General features: G+C 30.9%; 2 protein-coding genes across 3 annotated transcripts; both read left to right on the top strand.

The window, feature by feature from the left end:
• The first annotated feature begins 269 nt into the window (after positions 1–269).
• Positions 270–1954, top strand: LOC115981518 (transcription factor bHLH94-like). The gene is made up of 3 exons (XM_031103712.1): positions 270–984; positions 1102–1512; positions 1727–1954. The coding sequence occupies exons 1-3, from the start codon at positions 502–504 to the stop codon at positions 1820–1822; spliced, it is 990 nt and encodes a 329-aa protein (XP_030959572.1). The 5' UTR covers positions 270–501; the 3' UTR covers positions 1823–1954.
• Positions 1955–10872: 8918 nt separating this feature from the next.
• On the top strand, positions 10873–13888 carry LOC115982091. 2 transcript variants are annotated; one of them, XM_031104606.1, is made up of 3 exons: positions 10873–11681; positions 11986–12293; positions 13466–13888. In XM_031104606.1, exons 1-3 carry the CDS (start codon positions 11568–11570, stop codon positions 13680–13682), a joined length of 639 nt encoding a protein of 212 aa, XP_030960466.1. In that variant the 5' UTR covers positions 10873–11567; the 3' UTR covers positions 13683–13888. The 2 variants fall into 2 exon arrangements, with proteins under 2 accessions (XP_030960466.1, XP_030960465.1); XM_031104605.1 differs by having other exon boundaries at positions 11986–12303; positions 13476–13888.
• Positions 13889–14856: the final 968 nt, after the last annotated feature.

The raw sequence follows: 14856 nt of genomic DNA, 5'->3' as shown, positions 1-14856 counted from the left end.
TATATATATATATATATTTTTCCATTGTTTTCTTTATCCTATTGAAGAAATTGCACTTTCTTTAGACTAAGATTATTGTTAATAGGGTAATAAGCACTAATTATCACAGTCATTAGATGAAGTGACAAGAGTGGCTCAAAAAATGCGATTATGTGACCCCACTACTTGCGAATATACACATAAGGTCTTCTGAACAAAATCATATAATTATTTCTCATTATGTTTCTCTAGCTCTCTCAATAAGTTCAATTTTATTTCACGTGCAGTATATGCTGTAGATTTTGTTTCATCTAGGCCTTTAAAAAGCTCCCTTTCTCCATTCAAAGATGACCCAAAAGGCAAAGTGGTCTTAAATTCATTTTTTTTGGGGGGGGCCTCCATATTCTAGTACTCCTCCATTTGTGTTTCCTTTAGAAAACCCAAAGTCCCTAAGCTTATAGGCCTTGAAATAGAGAGAGAGAGAGAAAAAAAAAGAAAAAAAAAAAGAAAAAAAGAAAGAGAATGGCACTAGAAGCTGTTGTTTTTCCACAAGACCCGTTTGGCTATGGTGGCAAAGATCTCTACAACTTATTAGGAGGAGGAGGGAGTTGGAGCTATGACTTTGGCCTAGCAAAAGAAGATGAACAAACAGGCTCTTTTGATTTTCTAGAAAGCCAAACAGAAAGCTGTCTCTATGGAGATTACAATTCCTCACCTCCTGATTCAATGGTACCTAACCTACACCATGAAGTTTTGCAGCACTCCAATCCATCCTTAAGCTCCACCGATGCTACTATGCTAACTCCTTATGAATCACAACAAGGTGATAATTCAACAGCCATGTCTACTCGCCCCAAGAGACGCCGAGCTAAGAGCAGAAAAAACAAAGAAGAGATTGAGAACCAAAGAATGACTCACATTGCAGTTGAGAGAAACCGAAGAAAGCAAATGAATGAGTATCTCTCAGTGCTTCGTTCTTTAATGCCAGACTCCTACGTCCAAAGGGTATCTCTCTCTTTTAAAAAAATTTTATAAATGCACTGGCTTTTACCAAAACTGTTAACAAGTTCAATTTTTTTGACATGGGTTTTCTTTTCTGTTTTTTGTTGCTTTGATGACCAGGGTGACCAAGCAAGTATTATAGGGGGTGCTATTAATTTTGTTAAGGAGCTTGAGCAACGCTTACAATTTCTTGGTGCTAGTAAAGAAATGGAGTCAAAATCCGAGGCTGATACTTCTTTACCTTTCTCTGAGTTCTTCACCTTTCCGCAATACTCAACAAGTTCGAGTCACTGTGATAACTCTATGGCCATGAGTGAGACTGATACTCATCAAGTAGGTGTGGCTCAGTTGGCCATTGCTGACATAGAAGTAACCATGGTGGAGAGCCATGCAAACCTCAAAATAAGATCGAAAAGGCGGCCAAAGCTACTCTTGAAGGTTGTCTCTGGGTTACATGGTATGCGCCTCACAGTGCTTCACCTCAATGTCACAACCTTCGATGAAGTTGTGCTCTATTCTCTCAGTGTCAAGGTTAGAAAAAAATAGTTTTCACAAAGAAATTAAACACATACTCATACATGGCATATAGTATTTATTGTTCTATAGGTGAAAATTTATTGGTGTTTATCCAAAAATGTAGCATTTATTGGGTTTTTTTGGGCTAAAAGTAATGCATATTTATTTAGCATTAGTGATTTTTTTTTTCAATGAGCTAAAAGTGAATGTTAATTGTATTGTAATGCAGGTAGAGGATGAATGTAAGCTGAGTTCAGTGGATGAGATTGCCACAGCTGTCCATCAGATGCTAGGTAGGATTCAAGAAGAGCCAATGTTGAATTGAAAACTTGCTCTATAATTGGCTCTATTTAATTTACCTTGATAGAGCAAATGTGGGAATTTTCTCTGCTTTTAGGTTGTATCAAATTTATTTTCTTCTACTTCTTATTTCTTTCATCTTTCCCTTCTCTTCAAACTTTGATTGCCTCTCTCTCTTTTTTCTTTATTTCTTTTTTGGTTTTCTTTCTCTCTTTATTTTTTTTTTAATGTTGTACTTTTCTTTTAAAATTTTAGTTTAATTTAGTTCCTTAAAAAAAAAAATTTGGGGGGTGGTTTCCAATGGAGATTCTGTATGAATTAACCACACAACGCCTGGTCAATTCAACCTATTTCTTTTCCCTGGAGGATGAATATAAATAATAAAAAGGAGATGGGTTTGCATTTATCAATATGATATGTGAGAGTGTTGAGCTACATTGACATCAATCAACAACTAGCTAGCAAATCATGGGCAATTTATTAAAACTGATTCACTTTCTTACCATTAATACATGTGATAGTACTGTAAGGTTATATTATTAATCAATATTGCCAACCAACAACCAATTAAAAATCATGGACAATTTAATTATCATTCCCACTTTTTCATTTTTTTTGTTTCTTTTTCAGTCTGTCCGACAAATTATCTTCTTTTTTTTCTTTTTCTTTTTTAATTTAATTTTATTAATGTCTAAATTCGGCCTATGGGTTCTAGTCCAAGATTGGGAATTCCATCATCACGAGGAGCCTATGGTAATAAATGTTAATGACTGCATGGTTATGATTCAAATATGATTCATCATTCCCTCTATTTTTTTTATCGTAGGTTAATTGTTAGTAGCTTGTAAAGTTTCCAAATTATTGTTGTACAATTCAAATTCAAATCCGAATTATTATGGCTTTAGAAAGTCAGAAAAGTATATAGTCTGAAAATCAAGATTTTGTTCTCAAAAAAGTCCAGATGAGACCTATCGAAACCCTCCTTTGAACCACTTGAGAAGGCTGCCATAAACAGCTTTAGAAGGGCTAAGCTTTTCTGCATTTCAATATTTTTCAGAGGGTACAATAAAAATACATTCTTATCATGATCTACAAGACCAAATAGAAGCCAAAAACCAACATACAATGGAACATTTTTTGTGTGATACTTGTAAGTCTGAAATAACTGAATAAGCATCATTATTTTATGCGACTTTCAAATGGGCATCATGTGAGCCTTGAAGATAATTGTGGACCACGAAAGCTGTACGATGTTCACGGTTGCATCCCAATGTGAAAAAAGTTGATATGCTGATGGGGTTTGAGTGTCTTTAAGAAAACACAATAAAAGAGATTTAAAGTTGTTGATATGAATTATTAAAGAGACAATTGACAATTATGTGATGTTTGGAGATTGTTATGATTAACCATAAGGTTGTCAATTCTAAACTTGGTTCTATTAAAAAAAAAAAAATTTACCCTCAAGGTTAAATTTTTTTAACTTGGACAGTTGTTAGGTTCAATGATAGTTTCCATCTTAAGTCAGAGCCTGCAGCCCCAGAAAAACTTTTGATGGGAGAATTGAAGGTTAAAATGCAGATCTTCTTTTTCTTATGATGGCAGAAATCATTCCTTTCTATCCCTTTCTGAGCCCAACCAAATTTAGATGCCTCATTTTCCACTAATTGATGTTAGACATCCATTTAGACTATTTGATTTGATTTCATATTTTGATGTCCATTCCATAATAATTACTTGCTACTATTAGACTTATACCGTCTAGACAAGACATCAATAAGGGTGGTCTTTTTATTTTTATAATTAGCATATACAGGATATAATCGCATGTCCCTTAATCGAAAATGAAGATTTTTAGCATTTAAGGTAATTGGAACCCACGATTTTTTTAATCCTCTTTGTACTTATATTTTTTTGCTAGTCTATACAATATTGAACAATTAATTAGTCCACAATGGCTGTGGACGCAAAGTTTGAAAACTTATTGGTGTACAGCTTGAACTAGTTTGGTTAATATATGTGGAGTGTACTAATTACTTAATACAATCTGATAAGGAAACCCACATTCACATTGCTGAACCTGGAATATCCCCTATCCCACCTTGTCAGAGTCAAATTGCAATTTTTACTTGAATTTTGTTGCATTCGAAAGAGGAACAGGGAAAGAAAATTTGTTTAAAGGGTCGTGTGAACATAAAGTGGACAAGTTTAAGTTTTAGTGCTTTTGTTGCCAGCATAATTTGACATATATGTCACTGTATCTGAAGGAATCAGAAATGAACTAAAGTGGATGTTTCTTACTGTACTACTTTTGATGTGGACCAATACTCAATTGCGTGCCACAGTGAAATCACAAATGTACTATATAATGTGTTATTATAAAAATTGAGCAATGCCTTGACAGTATATATGTAAGGTCCTTTTCCTATTTCAGATTTCTGTCTCTCTCTCTTGGTTTTTCATATAGAAGCTAGATGTCACATGCATTCAAGAAGGGTCTAAGCATCCATAGGTGAACAATTGCATTTCTTTATTCTTGCAAACCTCTATGTTTTTTTTTTTTTTTTTTTTAATAAATATTCTCTCTCTCTCTCTCTACATATATATATATATATATATATATTATATGCTTGTGTTTTTACCTTCTTGTTTTATAGTAGGAACATTTGGTTGAAAGATTCTAACCAAATTCTCTCTCTCTCTCTCTCTCTCTCTCATTACATAAGTTAATTTGGTTTAAAAAGAAAGCTTTATATCTAAAGTGACACTAAGAAAAGATTATAAGTGGTTAGGCTTGTTAGCATTTTGGAAGAAGAGAGAAAAGAACAAAAAGAGATGCAAGAGACTTCACTTTACATATATAAACTATTACTACACAACCCTAAGTTATAAAGAAATAGCTGCAGATAGTGACTTCCTTTGATCAAACAGAATAAAGCAAAAGAGATAAAGGTCCTAACAAAACAGTGACAATTTAACTGAAACGGGAAATACAAAGAACCATAGTACTATAACAATTATTTGAAAAAAAGTAGTGAGATTTTAACAATTTATTGGTCCCACGAATGAAAAGTTTAATTTGCATAATTTTATCTTTGGCAATTAATGCATTCTGGAAAGTTTCATTGGGTATTTGAAAAAAACAAGTTACCTATATAAGTCAATTTCACGAGGGTTCTTTGAGCTATGAAAAAATGAGTATGATTCGATTCCAAACAATTAATATTACTTAGGAATTTTGATTGGAAAATGTTAAAGTTATTAATGATTTTATTACAAAATTTTGTATAAATAATTGATTAATGAAATATCAACATAATAAAAAAAAATTGTCTTATACTTAAAGGTTGATATATCAGTTTGTTTTTACTTTGACACTTAATTATTGGCCTCAATCATCTCAAAAGTCATGCAAACTTGCAAAGTGATTGTTCACCCACAAATGTTTTAAAAGCTAAAGAACTGACATTTGACACTATCCTTCTTGTGTAAAAGATAAAATTACAAAGATCTCATTGAGATTTCGTATACTTTGATCTTTATTGTTTCAAATGGAGCTAATTTTTTTACTTCAATTTCTACGATTTCTTATACTTTCATCCTTACTCCTCCAATGTTTGAAAACATATAGCTTATACAAATTTCCAAATTATCCTTTTTAATAGTTCGATAGTTGGATGAGAAATTTGAACTTTAAATATCTCTATTAAAAATACTGAGAGTCGCTAATTAAGTTATAAGGCCAACAACTTCCCAAATTATCCTTATTACATATGAAAAATAAGCTACTATTAAAACTTGAGATAATGTACGTAGATGAAGATAAAAGTCAAAGAGTTAGAAAGAAGTTGTGCTATAATATTTTAGACTTTAAGAAGACCATAAAAGCTTTGGAAGAGATTAGGAAAGTTGAGTCATGGACTTTTGTTAAAGCTCTTCTTCGATTGCGTTCTTATACAACTTCAATTTGGTGTGTCTCATCTTATGTTTGAATTGGGGGGGGGGGGGGGAGAACAAAAATTATCGAATTATACTAAAAGCAAACATAAGAGAGGGTGGGGTTGGGGGGGGTGGGGGGGGAGAGAGACAAAAATGATCGAATTATACTAAAATCACTTTGTTCCAAACATATCATCTCAATTTGAAAGAAAATCCAATTAGATTTTAAAATTTAGCTCTAATTTGGTGTCATATGTTTCATTTTTTTTTAAATTTGTATCAAGTGAGTTAATTAAGTGCAAATTAGAAAGAGTCCATATAAATGAACCATAAAAAACTCAATCATATATCTAATTCTATATCTAAATTAGAAGAAAAGAGAGTTTGAAAATTTTTACTTTCCAATGCCATTTTACTTTCCAATATACATTTTGTTATTTATTAAGTAGAAACTTATATAAGTATATGAGATGTGTGTGTGTATTGCGTATGTGCATATGCATGGGTTCTAAACTAGTTTATATAAAATGGGATTGAATATATGACACAATATATAGATTTTAACCCAACTATATTTGAAGGCTAGTTAAAATAATATTTGATTTTTTACCCAAAAAAAAAATGTTTTTCAAAGAAAAGAAAATAATAATATATAAAAATGATAAGAGTTTATTACAACAACAGAGAATGAATGTCATAGGTTGAAATTCTATCCTATCTATGTATAAATAAATAAAAATTATTTGAGCATAAATATAAAGTTCGTAACAAAATATGATAGATGTTATCCTGATAATGGTTATGCAAAACCACCCTCTTAGTTTTATTGTATCATATATATTTTGAGATGTCAGTCATATACAGAATTACAGAATATCCCACATAAATTAATGTTTTGTAAATAGTGTTAAAGTATTTGCAACTACTAAATAATAATAATAAAATTGCAGGTAAAGCGACCCAGTTGACTAAATATCCATGGACAAGACCATTAGAAAGGACTAAGCCAGATTATTGGGCCCAATTTATTTTTAATGGGCCATTTAGATTGATTATTCTCTTGAATCCGGTCCTCTTTAGATAATTTACTTGGGAATCTTAATTTCTATATTTTTTCCTATAAAATGGATACTAATATTATAAAAGTGAAAATAGTAGATGAGATTTAAAAGTGTTAATTTCAAACCTTTTTTAAAATGATGTGATTAATTTCTAACAAAATATAGTTGATACAATATTTTAAATTTTCTAAATTAAGCTATTTATATTTTTTATTTGAAAGTGTTTTAAATTTTGGAAGTACTTTTTTCAAAGAAACATAATGCATTTTTTATATTCAATTATTATATAACGTAAGATATTTTGTAAATTAATTAGTGGCAGTGTCAGAAAATTTTCTCAAGTGGGCAAACCAAATTTATCATTGTATTCTGTTAACTTTAACTCTCTATATAAATGCGTATAACTTTATTTGGAAAAACAACAAAAATCTTTTGCTAAAGAAATTTACTTCTATATTTTTATTTACTTATACTTTAAATGCTCCTAAAATTAATAACTTATATATGACAAAAAAGTCAATATTAAAAGGAAAATAAATGAGATAAAAATAAATTAAAGAGCATTTATACTTTTTTTTTTTAATGAAAAGGGGCCATCACTAAGATTTACTCAATATTTTAAAATTTTAACATTATATAGTGGGGGAGGGGGCATTTTTGGAAAATTTAGATGTAATGTGTGGTTATAATTTGTTTTTAGTGCTCCTTAAAAACAGTCCATCCTCTTGAATGACCTAAAGAACTAGAAAATATAAGTAAATTCATCACTTGTATTAGAGAAAAAATACAAGACCTTAATAACATATAAGAAAATTTTAATTTGATCAAGAACCTACTAATTATATTATGCTAAAAATTTGACATAATTGTCCATGAAACAATTCCTCTTCTACACAAACCTTTTTCCCAAAGCATCACCAAAGATGACCAAATGGACCAAACTAGACTGAAATGCTATACTAATGTGGTTGAATGGATTGAACTGCACTAAAGTGAATTGAAATGTTACGTTAATATGGCTCAATAAAAGTATAACAACAATATATGCTACACTTCAACATATAAAAACGCAACAACAATAGATGCTAAGTTTCAACCGTTAATCACTACATTAGACATTACGCCCTAATATATAGAAATTTAGACCTTTTCTTTTTCTTTTTCTTTTTTTATTTATAAAAAAATATTAATATATGGTACAAAAAGATCCTGCTAGCTGTGTGGTAATCTGACTGTTCCTGCAAACATCACGGATGCAGATCTTCAGTCAAACACAGATTTATCCCCTGTTCAAACATAATATATACATTGTAAGACCATGACTATGACTCTTTACACTCAAATAAAAAAAATCTCATCTGTGTCTCTTACATTGAGCTGTCTCTTTATCTTCCTTGGTTTCTTTGATCCCTCTATATATATATCCCTTTCAGGATTGTTCTTTTCATTTTATACATGAAACTGTCTTATTAGAAATTAAACTTGTTAAGTTATTTGTTTTACAAAATAGGCCAAGTTGATGTTAGTTTTGAGGACTTGTATGTTTAGCTTCAAGATGCAATTTATTCAATTTTCCTTCAATACCAAGAAGCCGCCTACTTTTAAGCAAGGATTATAAGCAATCTATTTTACATCTTTAACCACCCAAAACATGTAATGCTCTTCTAGTTTAAAATTAGATTTCAATATTATTATTTTATCTTGTCTTTGATGATTTAAAAGCTGCGACCTTTATTAGTCTTAGCTTTAGTGTATTGAGGCTTGGCAAGGAATTGCATTTTCTTTTCTTTTTGTATAATTTTTTTTATTTGGTTTCTTTTCGTTTTCTAATACCAAAATCAAAGTTAAAAATTAAATTATGATTTTAATTAATCATATGTTACCTTATTCAAGATAAAGTAAACTTCTTTTAAATTTGTTTTTTTCATTTTTTGAAATTAAATTTTAGTCGATTAAAATTTTGTGGTTTAAATAATTAAATTTACTATATCTCAATAGTTTAAGTTTTTTGGACAATTAATAATTTAACATGGTATTATTAACCATGTCAATCAGGCCATAAAGTAAAGCAGTCTAGATCATATTTGTGAGGTAGGGAGTTTTGCTCCCATGTGGATTCCCTTTAAATCACTAAATTTCTTGAGATTCACTGCCAACCCCAATGATTTATACCACACTCCATGCATTGCGATTAATGAGGATATATCCGTGTTCAAATAAAGCGTGGGATGCTCGTTCTACATTGATATCATTCTGCAAATCAAACTCTAGTACAAGTATCATTTATAGGACCTACAAATGTGAACTTGGACTCATCATATCAATGTTATATAACAACTACTTCAAAATTCTAAAATTCATTCCACTTCATCTTAATACGTAATTAATATATTTCCTCCCATTGAAAAGGTAGATTGTAAATATTCTTAAACCCCGAAAGATGCAAGTGAGTTATGCCAATTCTTCCGAAAAGTACAACTTTGAAAAAAAAAATTATTTTCCAGCTCGAAAAATCATGTTAACAAAAATTACCAAACTCAATCCTACCGTTAAGTATTCATTAGGATAGTTTAAATTCAATCACTTATTTGATTTTAAAAAATTAAATTAAGCATCATGACTTTGCCTTAATCAACAAATTTAATTTAATTAATGAATAGAACAAAAGAGGAGCATATATAACTTTGTATTACTTTTTATGTTACCACCTCCGCTTTTGTTCTATTCATACCCGTTTATTATTACTACAAAAAAATGTCGTCTATTATAATGACAAAGTTTATTTTTATTTTTATACCTTTTATTCATACCTTTTATTTTTAATTTAAGACATATGAAAAAAGATTAAATGAATAAATGAAGTAGTTGGATCTTTTGTAGTAAGAAAAAAAAAAAGTAAAAATACAAATATAATGAAGAAATAAAAGATTGAGACTTTAAAAAAAATATGTCAAAAATATGGTCCGTCAATTTTTAAAAAAATAAAATAAAAATAGGGTAATTACTTCACTCTATCTCCAAGGGAAATGTTTCTTATACACACCCACTTACCATGGCCGGCCCAAGGCCTACCTAAGGCCCCCACTACCAAAAAAAAAAAAAAAAAAAGTTTTACCTCTTAGAAAAAAGACCGCATCCTCCATTGTAAAAGACCCAAATTTTATTAACAAAATATATATATTTTTTTTTTCAAATGGTTGTGTACTTTTTTATTATTATTATTTGTGATTTTAGGGATGCCACAAACTTCACTATAGGCTTATAAACTGACATATCACCCATCACAAAAAATAATTTAAACTTTCATTAATTACGTTATTAAAGTTCATCGATCACAATTATTGTCACACATATTGTAAACATTTTGTAGTACCTTTACATTTTCTTTTTTTTCTTTTTCTTTTTTTTTTTAATTTCTGACACAGCTTTCAAAATATAAGACTAATAGAAACCGAACCTAATTGAAATCCTAAAATACTTCAAGAAAAAAAGTTGCAAATGTATTAAATCATCAAAGATGATTAATCTCTTCTAATAGTTTGGGACTTTAATTATTGTAAACTAAATTCCTACAAAGCCACACAAAATAATATATATCTTTTTCACTGAAATTAGATTACAAATATACTTAACTATGTATTTTCATAAATCCAAGATAAAGTAATTTTATTTTTTAAACAATAATATATATTTTTTTCTTTTTGTTAATATTAATACTTTAACTATGATATCCAATTCTCTATATGAAAATAGCCTTAGTTTTAGTTAGCATTATTCATTTAATTATGTATTTAATACATCAAATTTACTTCGATTTGATTAATATTAAATAATTTTATTTAATTAATATTTATATATAAAAGGCTCAACACAAATCTTTCACTTTGGCCCCAAATTATGTTAGGCAAGCCCTGCTACTTACACACCTTACACATGTTTTGGAACTAAAATTGTGACTTCAAGTCACAATTTTTGTGCAAAAGTGACAAATTGCTGTCAAGGAAGCTAGGGCACTATAAAATAGACAAGGAAAATGAGATTTCTAGCCCAATTAGGTAAAGGAGAAGAGAGATTGCTCTAGAATAGGACTTTTCTATCAAACCTTTTAAATTTTGTAAGTATAATACAAGGATTGAGATCCGGTGCAATAACCCTAACTATTGCACCATGCAATAGGAAATCAATGGTTAAGATTAAAAGTTGCAAAAATCACTTTTAATCTCAACCCTTGAATCAAATTTTTTTTAACCGTCAACTTTTTATCATTTCACTTTTACACTTTATTTTTTCACCTCTCTCACAATAGTATTTTGAAGAAGGAACCCGACCATGGTCCAATCTTCCCAATGGCATCTTACGCAAAATCATAAGCAAACCTTGTTTCATTGTATCAAGCAATTAAGAAGAAAGGATCAGAGAATAAGAAGAAAGAAAAGAAGAGCTAAACGACACAACAGATGAGCTGCAAGTTTACTTAGATCAGTAGCTAAACGACATGTAGTTTTAGTTGTTAATTTAATTCAGATTGTGTCACACGTGTGTTGTAACTGATTCCTACACGTGTTGTAACTAACTCCCTTATATTTTGGTCAATTAGTTAGACTCTGTTTTGGGTGTTTAGGTTCAGAGATGTATATAAGCATAGATTGTGTACAGATTCATTATCACATCAATTAGAGAAAGTTTCTCATCTTTTCTCTCAATTTCTCTCTCTGTGTTCATATATTTTTTCCTTTCCTTAGTCTCTATTTCGTTACACATTGATCGACATCAATGCCAAGCTGTGTGCAAGGGCGGGCGATACCTTCAAATCATCGAATCAAACATGTTAAAGAAGCACGATGGCTAATGACATATAAATGGGTCAAGAACGATAATGACCAAGTGGTGAGTAAGTGCAAGCTCTATAGACCCTTCTCTAGAAAACAAGGTCCTCATATAATTGAGGGTGGAATAACAATCACAAGTAGTAGGGAGAGCTTTGTTGGTGCCTATGCTTGTGTTACAAAATTTGGTTGGGTACTTTTCTGTAACAAACAAAAAGAGGGTGGCACATGCACATCTTTCTTTTTGTATACACCTTTTGGCAATGAGGTTATAAAGCTACCAGATTTAGATGCAAATTTTGATAAGGTAACATTTTCTTCAACTCCTAATTCTCCAGAGTGTGTTTTCTTTGTGATCAAAACAGTTGTCGATGAAGTCTATTACCATCAACACTTGCCAGTTGAGTGATAAATCATGGCAAACTCATGAATTTCGAATTGAAGAACTTCTAGGTCCAATAAGAGACGTGGTCTATATTGATGGAAACTTATTTTGTCTTTTGGTACGTATACACTGGCTACTTTTAACACTACACGAAGAATTGTGCTTGATCACAAAGTTAAGACCTCCGGAATATCATAGGTACCATTTGATACCTCACCTGTTTGATTCCCATGGAAAGCTATTTGTGGCATATTATGATCACTCGGATCCCTTCCCTGTATCCAATGGTGATTCCATCCAAGGTTGTCAAAATCGGGATCCTACGTAGGATCGTTGAAGGTAGGTGGGATCGTAGATCGTAGGATCGGATCGTGAATCGTAAGATTCTACATATTTTCAGATTTAAAGCAAAAAATACATTGATAATGACTTTGTATGTTGAATAATCACGTAAATTATAAATTCATCCATAAAAAAAATTTAGATTTGCATCATATGATGTAATTTGCATGTCATACATCGCTAAGTCTATACCAACGAAACAAATATATTTAAGTCTTGACTTAATGTATCTAAAAAGTTCAATAAATATTTAATTAGCAACCAAATACCAAAATATTTATCAAAACATAAGGAAAATATTTTTAAGTTCTAAGTTCCAAATTTGAAATCCAAAATAAGTTAGCAAATGGAAATTAGCTAACTACAATATGAAATCCAAAAGTAAGATGAATATTAAGGTAAAGTGAACATTTAATTATTCCCATTCTAAGGTTCTTATAACCACCATCCTAAATTCCTAATCATCATCATCCATTTCATCATCTATGTAGACATTATATATTTGTATACTAGAGTTGTAAAAGATATCAAGATACAATTTCACACTCAACTATTCAAGTTATACCACTTAGTAACAATTAAAGAGTATACTCAAAAAAATCAATCAATCAATATACAAATACAAGCATAACTGATAAAATTATATAAAAAAAAATATTTAGTAATATTAGAACACAAATTAGTATATTGATCAAACAAATTTAACAATATTATAGCTTAAAATGCAGCAAAGTCAAGTCAAATTCTTCATTTAGAAATGATGAAACATTCTTTCATTTTGATTACAAGTGAACTAGAAACTAGAAAACATTTGCTTAGGTTGACATAATTTTATAAAATAAAAAATAAAAAGCCATACCATCACAACATGAAAAAATAAAAATCCTTAAAGCTTCATCAAAACAAAAATTTTATCCAAAAACAAAAAAAAAAACAAAAAAATTATGTTTTTGGTAGGATCGGTAGGATCGGTAGAATCCCATACGATCCTACGATCCTACACGATCCTACGTACGATCCTACCATTTTTACGATCCTAGTGCGATTCTAATCGTTTTGGTGAGGTGGGATCGTAAAATCGTGCGATCCTACGATCCAGATCGCGATTTTGACAACCATGATTCCATCTATATAATCAAGTTTAACAGGTCTCAGAGGGCTTGGGGTTGTAAGCAAAGCTTGAAGAATCATTCACTATTTCATAGCTGCAATTCATTCTCCATTCGAGCAGTTGGGAGAGCAAGAAAGTTAGCAAACAAAGTGTTCTACAACGACGAGGAATTCAATGGCGTCCCCCTTTTTTATCTCAATGGAAGACCATTATTGGACCTGTGATCGTAAGGGTTTTCATTCTTATGAGGATGAATATGTAAAGGAAGGGCTTAAGAGTGTTTGGATTGTACCTCCTCAAGCATGAAGATGCTTTTTGTTCAGTCAGCTTGGTTCTAGAGAACATGGACAAGAATAAGATCATGAGCTGAATAAGTAACTGAACTTTGTCAATGTCTCCCTATTAGAATTGATTTTTTGAAAAAAAAAAACACAAACTTTCATTGGTACATTTAAGGATAGGTCCTACTATTTGTCCATTACAGCATGTTCAAGTTTGTTTCTACTGTTTCCCTTGTTGTAAATTTTTGTTTAAGGAACGAATTTAGAATATTCAATTCCTTTTGGCTTAGAGGATGGTTCATTTGTGATATATTCAGCCTTAATACATAGGATGGAAACTTTTATTGTCTTTCAGGTATGCAGACACTGATTGCTTTTAATACTACACATAAAGAATTGCATGTGCTCACAAAGTCGACACCTCTCAAATATAAGGGGCTAAAATATTGGATACCTCACCTGTTTGACTACGATGGAGAGCTATATCGGCTCAGTGCAGAGCTACATTGGCTCAGTCAAGGACTCTTGTTCCGTGTATCCAAGTTTGACAGGTCTCAGATGGCTTGGGATTTTAAGCAAGGCTTGAAGAATCAAGCACTATTTCGTAGCTGCAACTCATTCTCAGTTCCAGCAGTTGAGAAAGCATGCAAGTTAACAAACAATGTGTTCTACACCAACGAATTCAATGGCTTTCACTTTTGCTTTAAGGATCTTGAGACCTATAAGTGTGAGGGTTCTGAAGCTTACGATAGGGATGCTAAGCAAGGGCTTAAAAGTGTTTGGATTGAACCTCCTCAAGCATGAAGGTGCTTTTTGCTCAGTTGGCTTGGTTGGTCTTAAAATGAACATGGGTAAGATTATCTAAATAACTGAACTTTGTCAATGTCTCCTATTATAATTGGAAAAAAAAAAAAAAATTCATTTGTGCACTTAGGAACAGGTCCTGCATGCTATTATGTCCATTACATCATGTTCATGTTTGACTCTATAGCTTCCTTTGTAGTATGTAGGATTCGATTTTTTTAGAGTTAGTGGAAGTTTTATCTGTAACGTAATCAACCTATTTTCACCCCACGTGTACTCTGAGAGCCCAAATTTCCCTCTCATAATTTGGTAA

Source organism: Quercus lobata, chromosome 3 (genome assembly GCF_001633185.2).
Source record: "Quercus lobata isolate SW786 chromosome 3, ValleyOak3.0 Primary Assembly, whole genome shotgun sequence".
Taxonomy (NCBI): Eukaryota; Viridiplantae; Streptophyta; class Magnoliopsida; order Fagales; family Fagaceae; genus Quercus; species Quercus lobata.
This window is presented reverse-complemented; position numbering and strand designations above follow the sequence as displayed.

Coding starts and splice junctions, on each gene's coding strand:
- LOC115981518 (XM_031103712.1), top strand. CDS start 502: ATGGCACTAGAAGCTGTTGTTTTTCCACAAGACCCGTTTGGCTATGGT. Junction 985..1,101: donor CAGACTCCTACGTCCAAAGG/GTATCTCTCTCT, acceptor TTTGATGACCAG/GGTGACCAAGCAAGTATTAT. Junction 1,513..1,726: donor TCTATTCTCTCAGTGTCAAG/GTTAGAAAAAAA, acceptor ATTGTAATGCAG/GTAGAGGATGAATGTAAGCT.
- LOC115982091 (XM_031104606.1), top strand. CDS start 11,568: ATGCCAAGCTGTGTGCAAGGGCGGGCGATACCTTCAAATCATCGAATC. Junction 11,682..11,985: donor AGAACGATAATGACCAAGTG/GTGAGTAAGTGC, acceptor TGATCAAAACAG/TTGTCGATGAAGTCTATTAC. Junction 12,294..13,465: donor CCCTTCCCTGTATCCAATGG/TGATTCCATCCA, acceptor TTTTGACAACCA/TGATTCCATCTATATAATCA.